The sequence below is a fragment of the Rhea americana genome, unplaced genomic scaffold (assembly GCF_003343005.1).
Source record: "Rhea americana isolate MKP2758 unplaced genomic scaffold, rheAme1 scaffold_27, whole genome shotgun sequence".
In the NCBI taxonomy this organism is placed as follows: Eukaryota; Metazoa; Chordata; class Aves; order Rheiformes; family Rheidae; genus Rhea; species Rhea americana.
In genome coordinates this window covers 5,767,112-5,785,052 of record NW_028186390.1, presented here as the reverse complement: position 1 = coordinate 5,785,052, position 17,941 = coordinate 5,767,112, and the positions used below count along the sequence as shown (strand labels likewise).

General features: G+C 37.3%; 1 protein-coding gene across 1 annotated transcript; it reads left to right on the top strand.

The window, feature by feature from the left end:
• Positions 1-8,918: 8,918 nt before the first annotated feature.
• On the top strand, positions 8,919-16,041 carry CMPK1 (cytidine/uridine monophosphate kinase 1). Its single transcript, XM_085308067.1, has 5 exons — positions 8,919-9,621; positions 10,484-10,636; positions 11,944-12,020; positions 12,106-12,202; positions 13,677-16,041. Exons 1-5 carry the CDS (start codon positions 9,391-9,393, stop codon positions 13,716-13,718), a joined length of 600 nt encoding a protein of 199 aa, XP_085164193.1. The 5' UTR covers positions 8,919-9,390; the 3' UTR covers positions 13,719-16,041.
• Positions 16,042-17,941: the final 1,900 nt, after the last annotated feature.

Here is a 17,941-nt window from a genome sequence, read left to right as displayed (position 1 = left end):
CGGCGCTCGGCCCTTGTCCCGCGCCCCGCCCGCGCAGGCGTTCACGTGCGAGTCGCTGACCCTCCGTTAGCTGCCGCCTGCGCAGCCGCGGCGCGGGGGGCTGCGGCTCGGAGCCCCGCTTCCCAGCCGCGGCGCTGCGCCGCCCGCCCCGAGGGCTTCCCCTGCCGCCCGGGCCGCAGGGGAGCCGGCCGCAGCGGGGAGGGCAAGGGGCCTTGCCCCGAGAGGGGCTCCCCCGCCCGTTGCGCTGTCCGGCGGGCTGTCCAGCAGCACGGGGTCTTTTCCTATCCTGCCTTTTCCTTCCTCAGCACGCCCGGGATCCTCCACCAGCCGGGCTGTACGTGCTCCTGCAGCGCCTTTGTGCAGTGGGACACCCGCTCTGTGGTTTTGGACGTTGCAACAGAGTGCCTGTTAGCAGTAATTCATAAGGGAGCACTGATTGTAGGCAGTGTGTAGGAGGAAAGGCAAGATTGCATCTTCAGAGAAGTTATTAAATACTTGGACAGCAGTGAATGAGAGGCTGCTGTGCGTTGGTCTTGGGGCCTCTCCTGCAATCTGATCCTTGTGGGTGGATCCTACACGTATGCATGGCCACGTAAGTGACTGCGGAGCTGTGATGTTGCACCCGTGCAGGTTGGACTGTGGATTTTGCGGTCTGCAGAAGGATGCAAGATCCTGTATGCTATCTGAGAATATATGACTTGAAAATCATAGGGTCAAGATCCATTTCTTCTGGAGCCTGTCTCTTAAATATAAGAACTGATACAACAGGCATTGCCAGGAATTGGTTTTCTGACCCTGTGTTACCCTTCTAAGTTGTAAAAGTTAAATGTTAGAACTCAAACTAAAGTTTTGTTCTGTAATAGAATATGCCAGAAGTTGAAATGTATTTTGACCATATAAAACTAGTCTAATTCTTTCTCTTTGAAGAGTTTAAAACAGATAGTTAGGGTGAGAATACCTTCTGCTAGATTTTTTTGCATTTTTAGTTTTCCAGATACATATTTACAGTATTTTAAAACAGAGCAAGTACCTGAGAAAGAAGATCAAATACATAGGTAGTGTAGAATGCTGCTGCTGTTTTTTTTTCCTTAAAAAGAAAAAGTCTTAATTGCATTGTATTCTGTTTGATAATTGCAAAAACAATTAAGGCTGAATGCTTCCTAACACGTGTGTGTTGGATCTGAAACTTTTTTTTTTAAATGAGCAGATGTGTATATTTTTCTCACTTGAAAGCCTTGAAGGATCGAGGTTTATCCATACTTCCACTTAGAGAAATGACTAAGAACTGTAACTACGCCCGTGTTTCTGAAACTATTGATGGAAAAAAAACGCAAGTCCTCACACAGACATGTTCTGTGTGTTCTATTCTGGTGATGCTCTGGCAGTGCCATTGCAGTTTCTCCATGCTGACATTATATCCCAGTCCTCACTACCATACAACTTGGTTATGTAAATTTGGTCCAGACAGAAAAGTGCCTTTATGACTCTAGCTCTGAAGGATTTTAACCTCAAATTATATACTCTCATTCAAACCACTTTATTCTTTAAATTAAATTGCGGGATGAAAGGTTCATAGCTGTCATTAAACCATTTTGTTAAGGTCAAATTGTGTCTGGTACATACCAAACAAATGAGCTTAAGCTGTAGGGAAATTTTGTAGGCTTTCATTAAAGGTTTTCTCCAAACCGTTAATGTAGCCTCAGGACTGAAGTACCTTGTGTGGTTGCTGCCCCATGTTTAGAAATATAAATACCTTTGACTTGATAGACTAATATAATTGGGTAAAGATCAGTTTTGTAGCAGGAATTCAAATGAGTCATTGCTACTTAAATTGTATTTGTGGCTAAAAATGAAGGGGGGGGGAGTTTAACTTTGCATATACTGTATTTGTTTTATTTTGAAGCCTGGAAAGGGAAATCCAGATAATAACAAACATAAGTTTGCTTTAATTTTGGTCTTTATATTCATTGCACATGAAGTTCTTAAATCCTGTGTTATGAGCTGACAGTAACACAGTAAGCTGGCAGTGGTGAGCTTTTCTGCTCTCTTGGACTCTGCTTAGCAGATGCTGGGTAAGCTTGGAGAGAGAGAGTCTGAGGTAGTTGAAGTAAAAGTTAGTTTGACTGCATCCTAAAGGAAAACATTTTCTCTACGAGCGTGAACAGGGAAGTGGGATGAAATGTAACTGAGGTTCTGGAGTGCAACACTTTTTTTTTTTTTTTTTTTTTTCCCCCAAGCACACATCCTTGGCTTAGCCTTGTAAAAGCCCCGCAGAGAACCCTAATGCAGGCGATTGAATAGCCTCTACATAGTCAGTGCTACCTTTAGGTTGAAAGTGTGTTTTTGATTGAATTTAACCCCCTCATTGGCAGATTGCCGTAGAGTAGCGTGAAGTAAAGGGGCTATAGTTGAGTAATAATAAACTCAATTCATCCTTGTTGTAAATGGACTGATTTGTATCAGTTTATGCTAGGAGTGAATCTGACCTGATATCTTGCTGTAAACCTTAAGTTGGTGTTTAACAAAGTAAGTCAGTATGAGCTATAAATACTTCTTGATTGCTGTACATACTAGAGATTTGGGACAGAGCATGTCGCGTTACCTTTGCTTAGATAAGATCTTGTATTTTAGCTTAAAATGATTTCATTCAAAAACAAGGATGACTGTACGTGGTTTGTGGAATGAAGGGAGCAACCTCAGAACAGTTTTGCAAAGAAGTAATATAATTGTTCTAAATATCCAGAGAAGGGAGATGGCTAGGTAAAATAATGTATTTGCTAAGTGCCAGCCTAAATCATAGGAGCTTAATATGTGTGTGCTGGAGTTCTTAATTATGCAGAAGGCATGTATTCATGCCACATTTCGACCAATATGGAGGAGTGATTTGAGGGAATGAGATGCAAAAAGAAGCAGAAATGGATATTGACACAGTGTACAAAAGAGAACAGTAGGTAAGTGATTAGCGTTCTTTATCATAAATAAGGTTTGAAGAGACGCTTGAACCAACTGAGTTTCCTCTTATATGGAGTGAAGATTTCTGTGTATGTTCCATAAACTCATGGAATTATTGTTGGAATGTGATTTTGGCATAATTGCTTTTCTATGCCAATTCATCCTGTTTAGAAAGAAAGTAAATTCCTTCTTTAGTTCTCATTCTCTCAATTTTAATTCTCCAAATCACCAGCTCTCCTAAAACTTTCTACAGTAGGGTTATGTGGAGTTTGACATCATCCAGAACTGTTGCATAGGTTGCTGTGTAAGCCAAAATATTTGAGCAGGTAGCTGGATAATTTCATATGAATGCAGATTCTTGCAATAACCTTCATGCTTTCCATGGTTATATACATGTGTATAGGACAAAGTGAGTATGTTTTACTGCTCTTTTGTGAACTTATTTTTTTCCTTGAGTTTACCATAACGACTTTGTAAGTAAACTGTATTCTGCCTCAAATCTGTGCAAAGTATGCTTTTGTTAATTTAAATTTTAAATCTTAAGAACCTTTGTCTGAAATATAAAGCTCTTCAGAAAAAAAAGAATAGCAAATTATTTGTCTTTGTCCCAAACAGAATCTCAGCTGTGTGTGTGGGGTGTTTTTTTTTTGTTTGTTTGTTTGTTTTTTTTTTGACAAGGTTATTCTGTAAGAATTTTGGTCATGCAAGACATCTCTGTCTCTGTGTAGCCAAAGTATAATTATTTTCCACCACAGCACTATGCTGTATATTTTTGTTGAAATTTAAAGTAATACCACAAGGTAGGATGCTGAGTCTTCTCCTTTTGCAAGAATGTAAATCAGTATCTTAGTGAAAGAGGTTACTTTGGGATAAATGATAAGGAGATTTCCTAGGGTAAAGAAAACTAAGCAAAGAAGAGCTCATTGTATTGAACACTTCTTTGAAAGTAGCAGTTGACTCAGATTTTGCTGTCAGTTGTTTGTCGTCTGCTGAAAGCTCCATGAGAGACAGTTAACTTTCTTGAAAAAATAATTTTTTAATTAAACTGAATTTCTGAAATCTCTTCCTAGAACGTCAAGTATTAGCAGTGTGTTTACCCTTGAGTTTTCAAAACAGCTCTGAAGTTCAATTTATGAAATGATTATGAAATGTGATGAGTATTTGTGGGTGTTTTTTAAGGTTTATCCGTATATCCTTCTATTTTACAGCACGCAGACTTGCTTACTGAGCATTAATTTTGGACTCTCCCAAATCTATTGGGTGGCTTTCATTAACCTCAGTGTTTCTGAAACTCCCAGGTACTCTTTTTTTTGCCTCCCTGACTACTATTGCTAGGATTTCCTTTGTGTGTGTGTTTTTTTTTCCCAGAGGCAAGAACATATTCAAATAAATAAAATATTTTCTTTTTTCTTTGAATAAGGAGAAAGAAGGTCTATTAATGTATTACAGCTTATATCCCAAAATTCTTCCACATGCTGATTGCTAGTAGGACAGACAAAAGCTTTTTATTTTATTTCATTTTTTTTTTGAGTGCTGCAGGCTGTACAGGATTTTAACCTGTTCTTGATTCCAAGGTTCTGATCTTGGAACTTGTAGCAAATATCAGTTGTTTATTAAGGTTGCCCAATGTATGACAAGTCAGAACTGGGGCAATAAAAGTCTATTTTTTTTGTTTAAATCTTAAGCCCTTTGACTTTCGTTTTCTGATTAACTCTGATAAGCCAAGATAGGAGTCGAGGTCAAAGTAATAACTTGTTTCTCCTGCTTTTTCTCGTCTTCTCACCTAAATAAGTTTTTTAACTTTATGCGTGGTGGATTGATGTGTTGCTGGATCGTAGGGGATTCTGACTGAATCGAAAATAAACCTTTGCCAAACAAAAACTGGCTATGTAAGGAGCCTCAGCAGCAGCTCCCTTCACACCATTGGTCCTCTCTTACTGCACTGAGAAATTTGGTAGGGTGGACTCTGCCTTATTCATGTATTGCACAACTATAACTCCTATTTTCATTTGTAGTCTTTAATCTATTTTATTTATTGTATTTACTGAAAGGAAAGCACTGCTGCTGAGGTGTGGAAGTTGCAAATCTTGGCTGACAGAAGATAGGTAGAAGTGGCTGCAATACAGAGCGAGGAGAGACATTCCAGGGCTCTGCAGTCTCAGGTTTTAATTTGGAGATGTGGAGCGTACAGATCACATTTCCTAGTTTGCTGTGCTGGGTGGGGCCTGATTTAACAGTGTGAAGAATAAGCAAGCTATGGTCTACTCTGCTTCATGGAGTACTGTTAAATGCTGTTCTAAATATCAGTCATGGGATTGTTAGAAACTTAAGATTCCTTAGTTTTTGAAAACTGTGGTGGAGTGGAAAGGCAAAAAGATGTTTACAGTGGTGCTGAAAATAGCTGATTTTTTAAATGAATAATTAATTTTTGTAATGGACTGCGATTATGATTCTCCAAACAGAAACAGTCTTGGAAGTAACCAGAGCTACGTGTATAGTAGCAACTTGCTAGTTTCTTCTTTTTCTTTTTATAGAAGAGCCTTCCAGTCAGCTAGTGTAGTGGAAAATGTTCTATGAGATATCTTTCTTTCTCTCTCTCCCCCCCCCCCCCAGCTAGAATCTAAAAATCTCTCCGGATTTTAGGCAATTTGGCATTAAAGTACCTTGAGTTGAAAAGTCTATTCTGAGTCTTCCCTTCAATTATCAGCAAGCATTATGAATCTATCATTTATATGCATTCTTTAGGAACTGGAGAGTCTGCCTTTTTATTATTTGCAAGTCAATCCTACTCCCTTTCTGGTTTCAGAGGAGAAAAAATGGACAATAGTTGCAGTAAGTCCAATTCTGGAGATTGCATCATGATGCAGTTGGCTCTTTCGGAAAGTCACGTTGACACAGTGCAAACTTCAGCAAGATGAGGGGGTGTTTTGCCATGGTTATTGTTCAATAACATTACAACCTTTTTTACCAGCTCTTGGGGATGTTAAGATTTTGTCCACTCTAGGGCACTTGCTGAAGGTTTATCTTGCCTAAGATGAAAGAAAAATAGGAGGGTCCTCTACCCATGGCTTGATTAAAACTGGCAAGAACAGGGTGAGTACTGCATCTCTGAAGCCTTGTGTTTATAGACTAGCAGTCAAGCCTCTCTCCTTGGCTCATTTGTGTTGTTTAAACTGACATGTCATTGCCTCTTGTACTCATTAAATAAATATTTTGCCATTGAGCTCTCAAGGAGCAGTTTGTATTTTCTTATAGCCTGGTTAATTCATTCTGCAAGTTATTCTAGAATACAATTTACTGTTATTTAAAACAACTCTATACAGCAGCACTTTAAAATGCTTCTATCTATTGCTTTCTTGTTCAGCCATTCAAAACTATGTTAGTTTGCTATTGCAAAGGATAGAATTCCAAAGATTGTCTGACTCAATTTCTTCTTCATGCATGAAAAAGAAAATACCATGGAAAATTAAATGGTTTGGTAATCCTCTAAAACCAAAGGGATTATATTTTCCTCCTATTTTCTCCTTTGTAGAAATTTGATGTTAAAAATATCATTCTTCAAATGTAGCAGGAAGAACTACGTGTTAATGTAGGGTTCAGCAGAATACAGTTGCTTGCTTATAAAAAGATTTATTCTAGTTTATGGCTTCTGTAGTTCATAGCCGAATTTTTGGATTTGCAATTAAATAGGCATATCGAAATGCAATGCACATTTAAGCAGAAGTACAGTGAGCTTGTAGAGGGTGTCTGTAGAGTTCTTTCTTCACAGTTATTTAGAGCAAAATCTTACTTTTTTTTTTTCCTTCGGCTGTGTACAGTTTTGGAAATTTAGGTAATTATATCCTCTCTTAAATTATGACTGTGGCAGAACTAGCTTTTCAAGCTTCTGTGGGTGGAATTGGAAAGCAACTGAAATGTTTTTAAACTTACTTAGTGGGTTGTGTAGTACTTCCATTGTACTCCAGTAGCCAAGTTTCTAAATCCCAAGCTCACAGTTGTAGAAAGTATTTAGTCCCATTATTATGGTGTTCAGACACCTTTTTTTGAAACTTTTTTGGCTATTGCTGCAGCCAAGCTGATAACTCTGAAGTCTTTCGCTGCTGCTGTTTTGGATTAAAACTTTACAGCGATTATATGTATACTTCATTTTGTATTTGTGGATGTATAACTATCTTCGGTAATCACCAATGAGATATCTTTATTGCTTGTTTGCAGATTGTATTGGTCAAGGAGCATAGTACATTTGAATAGTTTTCTTGTAGCATTAAATGAGTTGAGAAAATGATTCTTTTGTGCTCTAAAATTTCTATTATAACAATGTGTTTATTTCTCTGTGGTATGAACATATTTGTATTTTTGCACTGGGTATCTATTTGTCATAAGTTAAATGCCTGAGGAAAAAAAATCAAGTGTACTGAGTACCTTTCATTGATAACTTCATATTAACAAAACTTTCAACGTTTTTTTAGATGTAGTTTGAGGTCAAAGAGGAGGAGAGTGATTGGTGCTTTGACTATATACTCAAATCAAATTGATATATTCAGATCTTAATCTCACTGCTCTTTTCACTGTACATTTTATGACATTGCATGGCACCAGCGTAGGAATTTACCTCCATCTGCCACAGCATCACTGTGAGATGATACTAGCCAGTCTCTGAGCCTCCCCCAAGACTTATCCTCTGAGTTATGGATTACATAAATATCTGAGCTACATACTGTGGGAGAATGAAGGATTTACATATGGCTTTTTTAATGCCAATTGCTTGCATCTTTTATCTGGGAAACAAGCTAGAAACATGGGAACAGTGTATTCTGAAATAACAGGGAAATTTATTAATTGTAGAATATTTGCATATTAGCTTTAGCTGGGCTAGCAGGTTTGTTCACACAGGCCCTGAAGAGGACATGAACTCTTGTCTTGGCCTCAAAGGAGGTGGATGTGGGAGTTGAACAGGAAATGGCAGCAGAGTTGATCCTGTAAAAGAGGGACAAAGGAGGACACTTCAGGCTCTATCTGACTATTCTGATCATGGGTTGTTAAGTGACCCCTTGTTTCTTTTTTTTTCCCTTGCTTGTTTTGAGTGAATACATGAAGAATGCTGAATTTTGAAGGTACTGGCTTTCAGTAGCAAAGGGCCTGGGAGCAGGTCCCAAGTTATAAATAAGTAAATAAAGCCTCTATGTACTGAATTAATTTTGGTTATTGATTTAGTGAAGTTGGAAAAAAGCAAAGGAGAGGGGAGAGTTTACATAAAGCCCAGTGTGCAAATGAATGGACTATGTTTGGTTTCTGGCCTAGAGTAAGTTGGAAGAAAACCTGCTACCTGGATACTGTGCTTGGCATATATAGAATGGGGTCAGAAGCACAGTGCAGCAACAGTGACATGTACAAGATAATCATATTTTAAAATTGGAATAAAGGAACCTGGCACAACTTCACTAATTTCACTTAAAATATGCACATAGTCCTCATTGCATGCTGTTCTCTTTACTGGCCTTTCTCAGCCTCTTCTGAGACTTGTCATCAGTCCTTATACCTCTTTCATAAGTAAAAGCTGAGGTTGTAGTTTTACAGTCACCCTCAGTCACTGAGAGAAATGCTGCTGCTTATTAATGCCCCTGTATTATCTGTCTTGTGAGGCTGAGCAGCAGTCTGGATTAAAGTGCTAATATTGGTTAGTTTGAGTGCTCTGCAGTCTTACGGGCACTCATGCTCAGTGGAAGGAGTTTGCACTGGCGCAAGAATGTGTAGCTGGATTTGGAAGGGTATGTGTGCAGGAGAGTTTTCTTAGCAGCAGTGGCTAATGCTAGTTTTAAGTGTCAGTGCAACTGCGATGTACGATGCAGAGTTAAGTGATTTGACCAAGGCATAAGAGGAAATTGGTGTCTGAACCACAAGAAGAAAATACAGATTGCTGACTCGGTGCTGTGCTAAAAGCATGCATTCAGCTCCAGAGAACCTGAAGTTGGTTTGTGTGCTTTTCTTTAGTTAAATTAGTGAAGTATTTATAAGTCCAAGCCTGTCATATAATCCTAGCAAGGAAAGGCACCAGCAAAACCTTTTCACTCAGTAAATCAAGCTTTACGCAGTAACTTACAACCACTTCAAAAATTTGTAGTTGAGCTGCTAGGATGGAATGTAGCTTGTGTCAAGTCTGATTGTTAAAGGTCTAGTAACACAGTATAGCATTCCAAGAAGCACCTTGGGGACTTTGAGACTGTCTCATTTTCAAAGGTGCCAAAGTTGCTTTTGAAAATGGGACATGAATGTCTGTGACTAAATTCATTTTGACAGTTTTCCCCAGGAATCTGTATTCTGCTCAGGCATTGGTACGTGCCAATTACTCCGTATGGTCAGAACGCATGCTGGAGATGAAATGGGTCTGTCACTAGCAAGCTGATCTTCCATGCATACTTCTGTTGTATTAAGGAGCTAATGTGGCTAATACTGCTGACTAATGTAACTTTGCACATGTATTTATTCAAGAGAGTTTATGCCTATTCGTTTTGCGTGTTTCAGAAATATGGCTATACACACCTTTCTGCTGGTGACCTCCTTCGAGATGAGCGAAAAAGGCCAGGCTCACAGTATGGAGAACTCATTGAGAACTATATTAAGGAGGGTGAAATTGTGCCAGTTGAAATAACAATCAGCTTGTTGAAGAGGGTAAGGAAAGGGCTGTTTCCTTGCTGATTCACTTTTGCAGACTAAGCACCAAAGGAGTGGGCATGTTTTGAAACCCATCCTACGATGCGAGTAAGATAAAATGGCAGACGTATGGGTGCATATTGCATACTATGCTTTTCTAAAAGTTACGCTTGCTTATCACTGGCTAGAAGAGATCTATGAGAAGAGAATTTTTTTAAAAGGATTTTTTAATTTTTTTTTAAAAGGGAAGTGCGCCAATGCACACACTCTTGTGTAGCTCTGTATTTTTGACTTCCCTCAGTTAGCTTGTGAACCTATTGGTCAGTTCAGCCATGTATGATTACAGGTTAGAGGCCTTAAAGGTATTAAGTTTCTGTAAGTTTAATCAAATTGAACAGCCAAGAAAAGGGCAAGAGTGCCTGCTACTGTTCCCTTTGAAGGAATAGCTCAACCTTTATTATTATTAGATGACTCCAGAACCCACCAGAATATCTCCCTTTAGACAGGAGGAACTTCTGTAGCTCACGGAACTACATTTCTATGAAGTTTTTTCAGTTAGACTTTAGATCATGGACACTTTGGCTTTTTATTTTGTAGCAGCACATTCCAGTATCTGGAGAAAGAAACTTTTAAAGCTAGGTTTGTGTGTGTTAGGAAATTTTTGAGCTCTGTAGAGTAATGAATTCACTTTGAAAGAAGCCTATATTAGTGCATCAGTGAAATAATTAGAATTCTTTGAAGATGACGTAAAAATATGTTTTGTAAATTTGCAATAATTCCCTGATAAGTTTCCTAGCTTAATGTTTGAACATTTTGGGGTAACTTAAGTAGAAAAACAGTTTTATATGCAAGAGATCCTGAATTGAATTTTCTTTATAAGGCTATGGATCAAACAATGGCTGCCAATTCCCAAAAGAACAAGTTCTTGATTGATGGGTTTCCCAGAAATGAAGATAATCTTCAAGGCTGGAATAAGACCATGGATGGAAAGGCGGATGTTTCTTTTGTTCTCTTTTTTGACTGTGACAATGAGGTAATGATTTGTGTTGTTCTGTAATTTCCTTACTTACTATATTGTGAGAGTCATTCAAGAACAACAATAAAACTTTGCCAAGTAGTGAATTTTTTAGTGTTAGTGGGCCAGTGTAAGAGTAGAAGGAAGACTTAGATCTGTGAGTTTCAAAGATTTTTGACAGCTTGTTTCAGCAGATGAAAAAAATACATATTTTTGAAATAGCAAGTAACTACGCTTGACACAATCTTGTGTGGATTAATTCTATTGAACAACTTCAAACATATGTATTCTTATAAGAATTATAAGAACTTTAATATATTTTTAAACAGTTATTTGGTTAATTTTCAGAAAATTCTGTCTACTCTTAGTAGCTGCTGTTTAGTGTGAAGTCAATTCATTACCAATGTTCACTTCAATTCTGAAGTGCTGGCACCATAAGTCTTAATTTTCATAGTGGTAAGCTCTGCTAGAGTACCTAATAATCAACATTTTGTTCAACAAGTCATTAGATTACAAGGGCATTTTGACAGTGATGTATTATATTAATTTAACAAGTGCCTTGATATGCTTTCTCTTTAATGTGTCATTGCCCTTGAGGGTCAGGAAACGATGCAAGAATCCCTACACTTCAGACTAACTTTCTCATATCCTTTACTGCAATTTCCTGAGTTCATTTATTCATTTGGCAGCTTTTAACTATAGTTACAATTCTTCAGTTTTTATTTAGTGTTTTATTTATTTATTTATTGTTGTTATTATTTTAGATCTTGGTCAAGTATCTACAGCAGCATCAAGTAATAACAGCTTAACTTCTAGTAACTTAATATATAGCCTTACATGAATTCTTAAGAGAATGTCCAATGATGGTTGTTTGGGCGAGGGGTCGTTTTTTCTCTTTTTTTTTTTTTTTTCCTATTCTCAAGCTTATATTAATAGTGTAATTTGACATGCTGCTTTTTATAAAGTCTGAACACATCCTTGAAAGTCAGGTGTTTCTGTTCTTTAAATGTCTCAAGTTGGACACCTAGTCGTGTCACAGAGCTTGAGATTTTGCTTTTATTTCCCTTAACCCTAAATACATTTTTAGATCCTCAGTTGTTATAGCTGGTGAGCTGTAAAGCTGTCATCCTTTTTCCCTGGAAGAATTTAACTTTCTATATGAATTCAAAGTTATGTAAATTGGGTCTCTCCAGTATTTTGTGTCAGACTTATAATTTTTTTGAAGATGTGTTCAGGGGTTTTGTTTTATTTGTGTTCTTGAGATTGCACATTGTATTTTTGCTTGTGATAATTCTTTTGGATTTATTTATTTATTTATTTTGTAGATATGTATTGGCCGCTGTCTTGAAAGAGGGAAAAGCAGTGGTAGGAGTGATGATAATCGAGAGAGTCTGGAAAAGAGGTATCATATACAAAACTTTTCAGCTCTTTTCTGTTGTTCTTTATTGTTAAGTAATGCTTCCCTCAACTGCTTTACTTTTTCCTAGAATTCATACATATCTGCAGTCTACTAAGCCTATAATAGACTTATACGAGAGAATGGGAAAAGTAAGAAAAGTGGATGCATCTAAATCTGTTGATGAGGTAAGTATATAAGCCAAAACCCATGAAGATGACAGTGGCATGATGTGTGGTTTTTGCATCCTTCTGAGACAGACGCATGGTTAGTGAAGCTAGTTAAACACTGATGTATTTTACAGAAGGAGGTTGTAGAACTTCTGTTTTGACTCTTTACTGATTACTGTAAAAATAACTTTCATTCTGCTTGGACACAAAGTGGACTAAAATTCCAGTGGTTCTGTGTTTGACAAAATGTCTTGACTTTAATTTCATGAGCTTTTGCTTTTCTATTAATATTTAATACTGCTTTTTTGTCCCAGTATCATGCCACCTAATCTTAGGCTGCGTGACTTAGATATCTTGGTTAAGGCTGTTATGCTATAGCCTCTTTGCCGAAGTCTGTAGCAAGGGAGCGTTTCCAAGAAGCAGACTAAATTTCTGGTGTATGGTTTCTTATGGGGAAGGTGCATGTTTTCCTGTTGATTACACAGAGGGAGCATAAACTGACTTTGCACACAACCTGGACCCCTGATTTAGGTCCAGAGATGGCCAACCTAAATTCAGCCTTGTTTCAAGAGTTAAAACAAGAGGAGATCCTAGTATTGTCTGTGTTTCTTGCTCCTCCAAATGTGTTACATGGCTCGAAAGCGTTGAGTAAACCCCAGGTGAAATACAATGAATGGCTCTGTGAAATGTTTTCAGTACACCAGGGGATGAAGGAATTGCATCATATTTGATAAGGCCTAACACTTTTTTATTATTCTTTTTTTATTTTACTTCTGTGGGTATTAGAGTTAGTGCAACCTCTGAACAAACTGCTGGCTGGATCACAGAGACTTCTCTTATAGCATGGTTTTGTGCCTCGGTATATCTCTACTTCAAACATTCAAGCATCTAACTACAGATGCTCCTCATAGTTTAGAAGTTGCTCACTGCTTGGTCTGTAATTTAGAATTTATAATAAAGTTTAATGAGTATTTTAAGTAAATCTGGAAGTTAATGAAACATGAGTTTCCCCCATACCCGTCCTTTAAGAAGCAACTTGCATTGATGAATCTAAACTTTATTAGTCATAGAATTTTTAAGAATTTTGCTTTATATTATGGCAAATTTGTTAACTTTTTTATGTTTTGAAGTGATGTTTTTTTGAAGGGAATGCACTGGAGTTGACTTAAATACCAACACATTAATGTATGTAGGCAGAAATGTAAGATATCTGAATATTTATTAAAATATTAGTTCAGAACAAAAAAAATCTGGATTTGATACCAATTCTGCTATTAAAAATTATGAATGGTCTAAGAAACCCTGTGTAAGTGTATAAAAACATTTCTGTAAATATAATAATGTAATATGTTCTATATGTGTATATGTTTCTGTCTATATGTATTCTGTGTACATTACATACTATCAATTATTGTGTGTGCTGGCTGGTTTAACTTCACCTAACTGAATACCTCACAGTACATAAAAATAACCATCTTTTTTCTCTTTTTAGGTGTTTGAAAAAGTCATACAAATTTTTGACAAAGAAGGCTAGTTCCCAGCTTGAAAGTTCACCTTAAACTTGTGCTTGAATCTTGCTTGATAGCTGCTACTGCAGTCCACTCTTTGTAATTGTTTTAAAGGTTCTTTTATTATTTTTCACGTATTCAGTGATGATTGGAAAAGCAGTTAATTACAAATGGATTTGTTTTTCTAAATAGGAAATTATTTCTTATGGCTATAGTGGACAAATTTAAGGGTTCTCCATTAATGTTAGTTTAATTACTCACACAGCAAAAACACAGTCAAAACATCTCTCTGAAGAGACTACTTATCCTGTCACAGTTCCGTGCCTTTCATGGGCAGCCCTTACTCCTTTTGCCATACGCTTATTTTTTTTAGGATCAGATAAACCGCAGCATTAAGCAATGAAGGATCTGTGTGTCCTTGTTTTTTTGTTTTTTTGTTTTTTTTTGATGTTTGGACCAAATTTAGGAGACATTATTTTTCCAAGAATAATTTTGCCACTCATTTCTCAGTTACCTCCAGACATGAGTTCTGTGAATCAAACTACATTTAGTATGAGAATCTGTTCTAGCAGTTGTCATAAAACTATTTAATATGCTGTTCAGCAATAGGCATATAAAGTACTTCATAGAAAGTGGTGCTTTCTTATAATTCTGGGTTTAAACTGCCTTGTAAGTTCTTGAGTACCCAGATAACATGGCCCTGGCCTTTTCCTTGTCTTTGTTTGCAAAAGCTTAAGAATATTATTTCAAAGTCAGATCAGTGTCTCTATACTCATTTGGGATGATGGTTACACTCTTAATTATCGTATGGTCTTTACAAGGTGGAACAACTCTTAAATATTGTGTAATAAATAATCTTATAATAGTTGTCTTTTGTTACCAGTGGAAGGGATTTTCTGTATTATTATTGAAATACTGTGTTACTGACTACTTTAAAGTTTATCACCCGAAGAAATATTTTTATGGTTAAACTTGTGAATTTATTTCCCTAAAATTGTATTATTTTAATAATTGTTTGTTTGAAAGGATATTGTAAATTATTGCACTTTGGTTAAGGATATAGTTAGCTGGGGGGAAGATATCTGCATTTAAAAAAAAAAGTTCAATTTCCATAAACAGATCAGGTCCTTCTTTACTGCATTCTCTTGAATAAGGGAAGTACAGTCAGCATAAATAATAGTTGGGATAAGCAGGTAACTAGTTGAAAAGAAGCATTTTTTTAAATGCTTGCACAGCTGTGAAATAATTCTGCTTTCTGTTTAAAGTGACTCTTTTTCCCCATACAGCTTCAGTACGCAAAGGTCTATGGGGGCCAAATCATGCATTCTTTGCATTCCCTAAGTTACGTTTTCACTGAAGTAAACCCCAGAATGTTTGAAGATGGCTATTTTAACTAATTTTAATGGTAGGGTGGTTACTGCTACGTTAACTGACACTGTAATTGATTTGTGATATGCTAATAGACATAAATTACAGGGAAATGCAATTTGGAAATCTTGAGATTCAACTTTTCTTTAAAATCCTATTTAGAGAAAGTCAGCTTGAATTAAGTCTAACTTCTGATTGCAATCAGGCGTATTGGTCCTCATCCTGCAATCCCATCCACGTAGGCAGATTTGTATTTGCATGGCTTCTCATTTCACTGAGGTTCTTAGGATTGTTGGACTGGGAAGGAGAGATGGATACAGAAGCAAAGAGATTATGACCATATTTTTTCCAGTACAGCAGTGGTACAAACAATGTACTGAGCACAAATACCACATTTACTACTACAGAAAATACGGACCATCACTGCTTTTGTGAGTTTGGGAGGCTAATGCTTTCGCTTTATGAATTTCCCCTTAAGAATCACGGAATATAATTCCAGTCGTATAAGTATACTGACATAGGATAGGATCCAGTGAAACTACATTTTTGATATAATGGTTAAAATCAGAATTTTTGTGGAAAAGCTTGAAACAGGATTCTCTGCTCAGAGAGATATTTTATTTCTAAGATACTGGATTTTTTACAAGTTTTGCTCAGAATAGATTATCTGTTTTATCATCATATACTTTTCTGTGTATTTAAGTGCTGAAACCAAAAAAAGAAAAAAAAAATAGAGCAAGCTTTTGGAAAAAGTTTTTGGCAATATTGAATTTGGAGTGGATTGTACTGTGTCTGTGCGAAGACTAGATTTTTTTTGTCATTTTATTTATTGAAGATGCCATTAAGTGTATTGCCAATTTTTTCAAGTTGGACTTAATGATTGAAATGAAGATTAAAGGTAATACACCAATATGTTGTGCCCGTTTTGCAGCAAAACTGTACAAAGAATTTGAATATCCAATAAATTGTTTTGTGGCTTAATGCAAGTGCTTGGCCTATGATTATGTCTGTCATAAGGGATATTTTTACGTATAGACAGATGAGGTGTGTGTGTATATATATGTATATTTTTTATTATTAAAAGGTGTGTATGTGTTCAGCTTCCACCATCAGAACTGAAGTCCCAAAGACCCTGTTAGGAACAGTATAAGATCAAGGAAATGTCTGTGGAAATGCTTTTCCTCAACTATATAGTTTTGCCAAATTGTATTGCTCTTGAAGTTTTATATTGATAACTCATGTTTCAAATCTTTGAAAGAAAGAGGACTTGAAGTAGCTGCACAATAGGACTCTTTCCTGGTCTACTTTGAGACAAATTTTCTTGATTTCACCCCCCTGCAATACCTCCTTGCTTGATCAGTTGCTGAATTTTTTTTTTCTGATGTCATTCTGTCAATATGCAGCACGTGCAATATTCTGTACTGGGGACTGTGCTCTCAAAGAAACTGTTCTTCCCTTTGTTGTACTTTTCAGAAGTATCTACTGCAAACTTGCCTTTGGACATAGGTCACGCTTCTGCTTCAAAATGGACAAAACTTTTGGATGTTGGTGGAAGAAGGGTTGGCACTGCGTAACGGTCTTTAAAAAAGAAACGAAGAAATTGCCAGGCTTATTTTAAAAACCTTCACACTTCACTCTAAAAATTTGTCACAAAATTGGCTGTTTATTGACATTTAAGTTTCCAGTAAGCAAAATGTTGAACTTGAAACCTTATTCTGAAAAGAATTGCAATGGTGGGAAAAGCAGGGAATTTTCTAGCAGTGTAGGTAGCTTTCTACTGGTATAACTGCATAGACCAAAGATGTCTTTTGAAAACTTGCTGAAACCTTACCCTGAGGACTTGGGAGTCTCCTGGGGAGCTGACTTACAAGGGCAAGACTGTGGTAAGAGCCAGTTCAGCCTGCCCCGATGCTGGCTTTCCCGTTTCCACAAACGGGAGACTTGAATTGAGTGTGTCTGCCAAAAAGGTGCCAGTTTGGTGGAGGGTGGGGAATGGGGGGAGAGGAAGGGAGGGACTTTATTGTGCAGAAGACCATAAGCCTGGAGTTGGAGGATTGCTTCTGTGTAAAATACTCCCCACTAGCAACATCTTTGCTTAATAAGACAGCTCATGAGGGAATTCCAAGATCCTGCACAAAATGCTGTGTTTTACAACACTGAGGAGATATGTGTGCTGCTACTCGGGCTGAACTGAAGAGAATGAGGAGAGTTAAATGGAAAAAAACCTCAGTTCAGACTGGTGCTGCCAACTGCTGTTATCTTGTTAAACTTAGAAAAGTTACAGCTTAGTGCAACTTTGCGTTGGTTTGAAGTTCAGTACCAGTTGTGTCGCTCTTGTGACACAGATCTGTTTGAATCTGAGACTACTCAGTTGGCCGCCTGCTCAGCAGAAGCCGATGCCTAGCCTCTCCATAAGAGGTTATTCCTTCAAGAGGCAGTGCAGCAGCACTTAGAGACAGGGCACCCGAGGCTGTACACTTGACCTAATCCAAAGACCCTGGGAGTAACAGTAATGAAAACTGCAAGACGGTACAAGGATGGTTCGTCGAATCAGGTAATAAGAAGACAGTAACAAAAATAGTAAAACTTTTGATTTCATAGATTGGTAGTTCTTGGGCTCCTTTCATCTGTACGCCTTTACGAATTTTCCAGTAGAGATATAGGGTCATAGATTAATTTAACCTTGCTGCTCTTAGCTATTTTTTCATGGATTGTTTAGTTTAAGATGGTGTTTTTCAGCCTGTGGTCTATAGAGTATTTCTGTTGGTAACAATAGATTAAGTCCTCTGATCTGCTCAGCTAAGTATTTTCTCTGTCCTCTTAGCTTTTGACCTTTTAATGTCTTGTCTTTAACTTTCTGAACTACAGAAGCCCTTCAGAA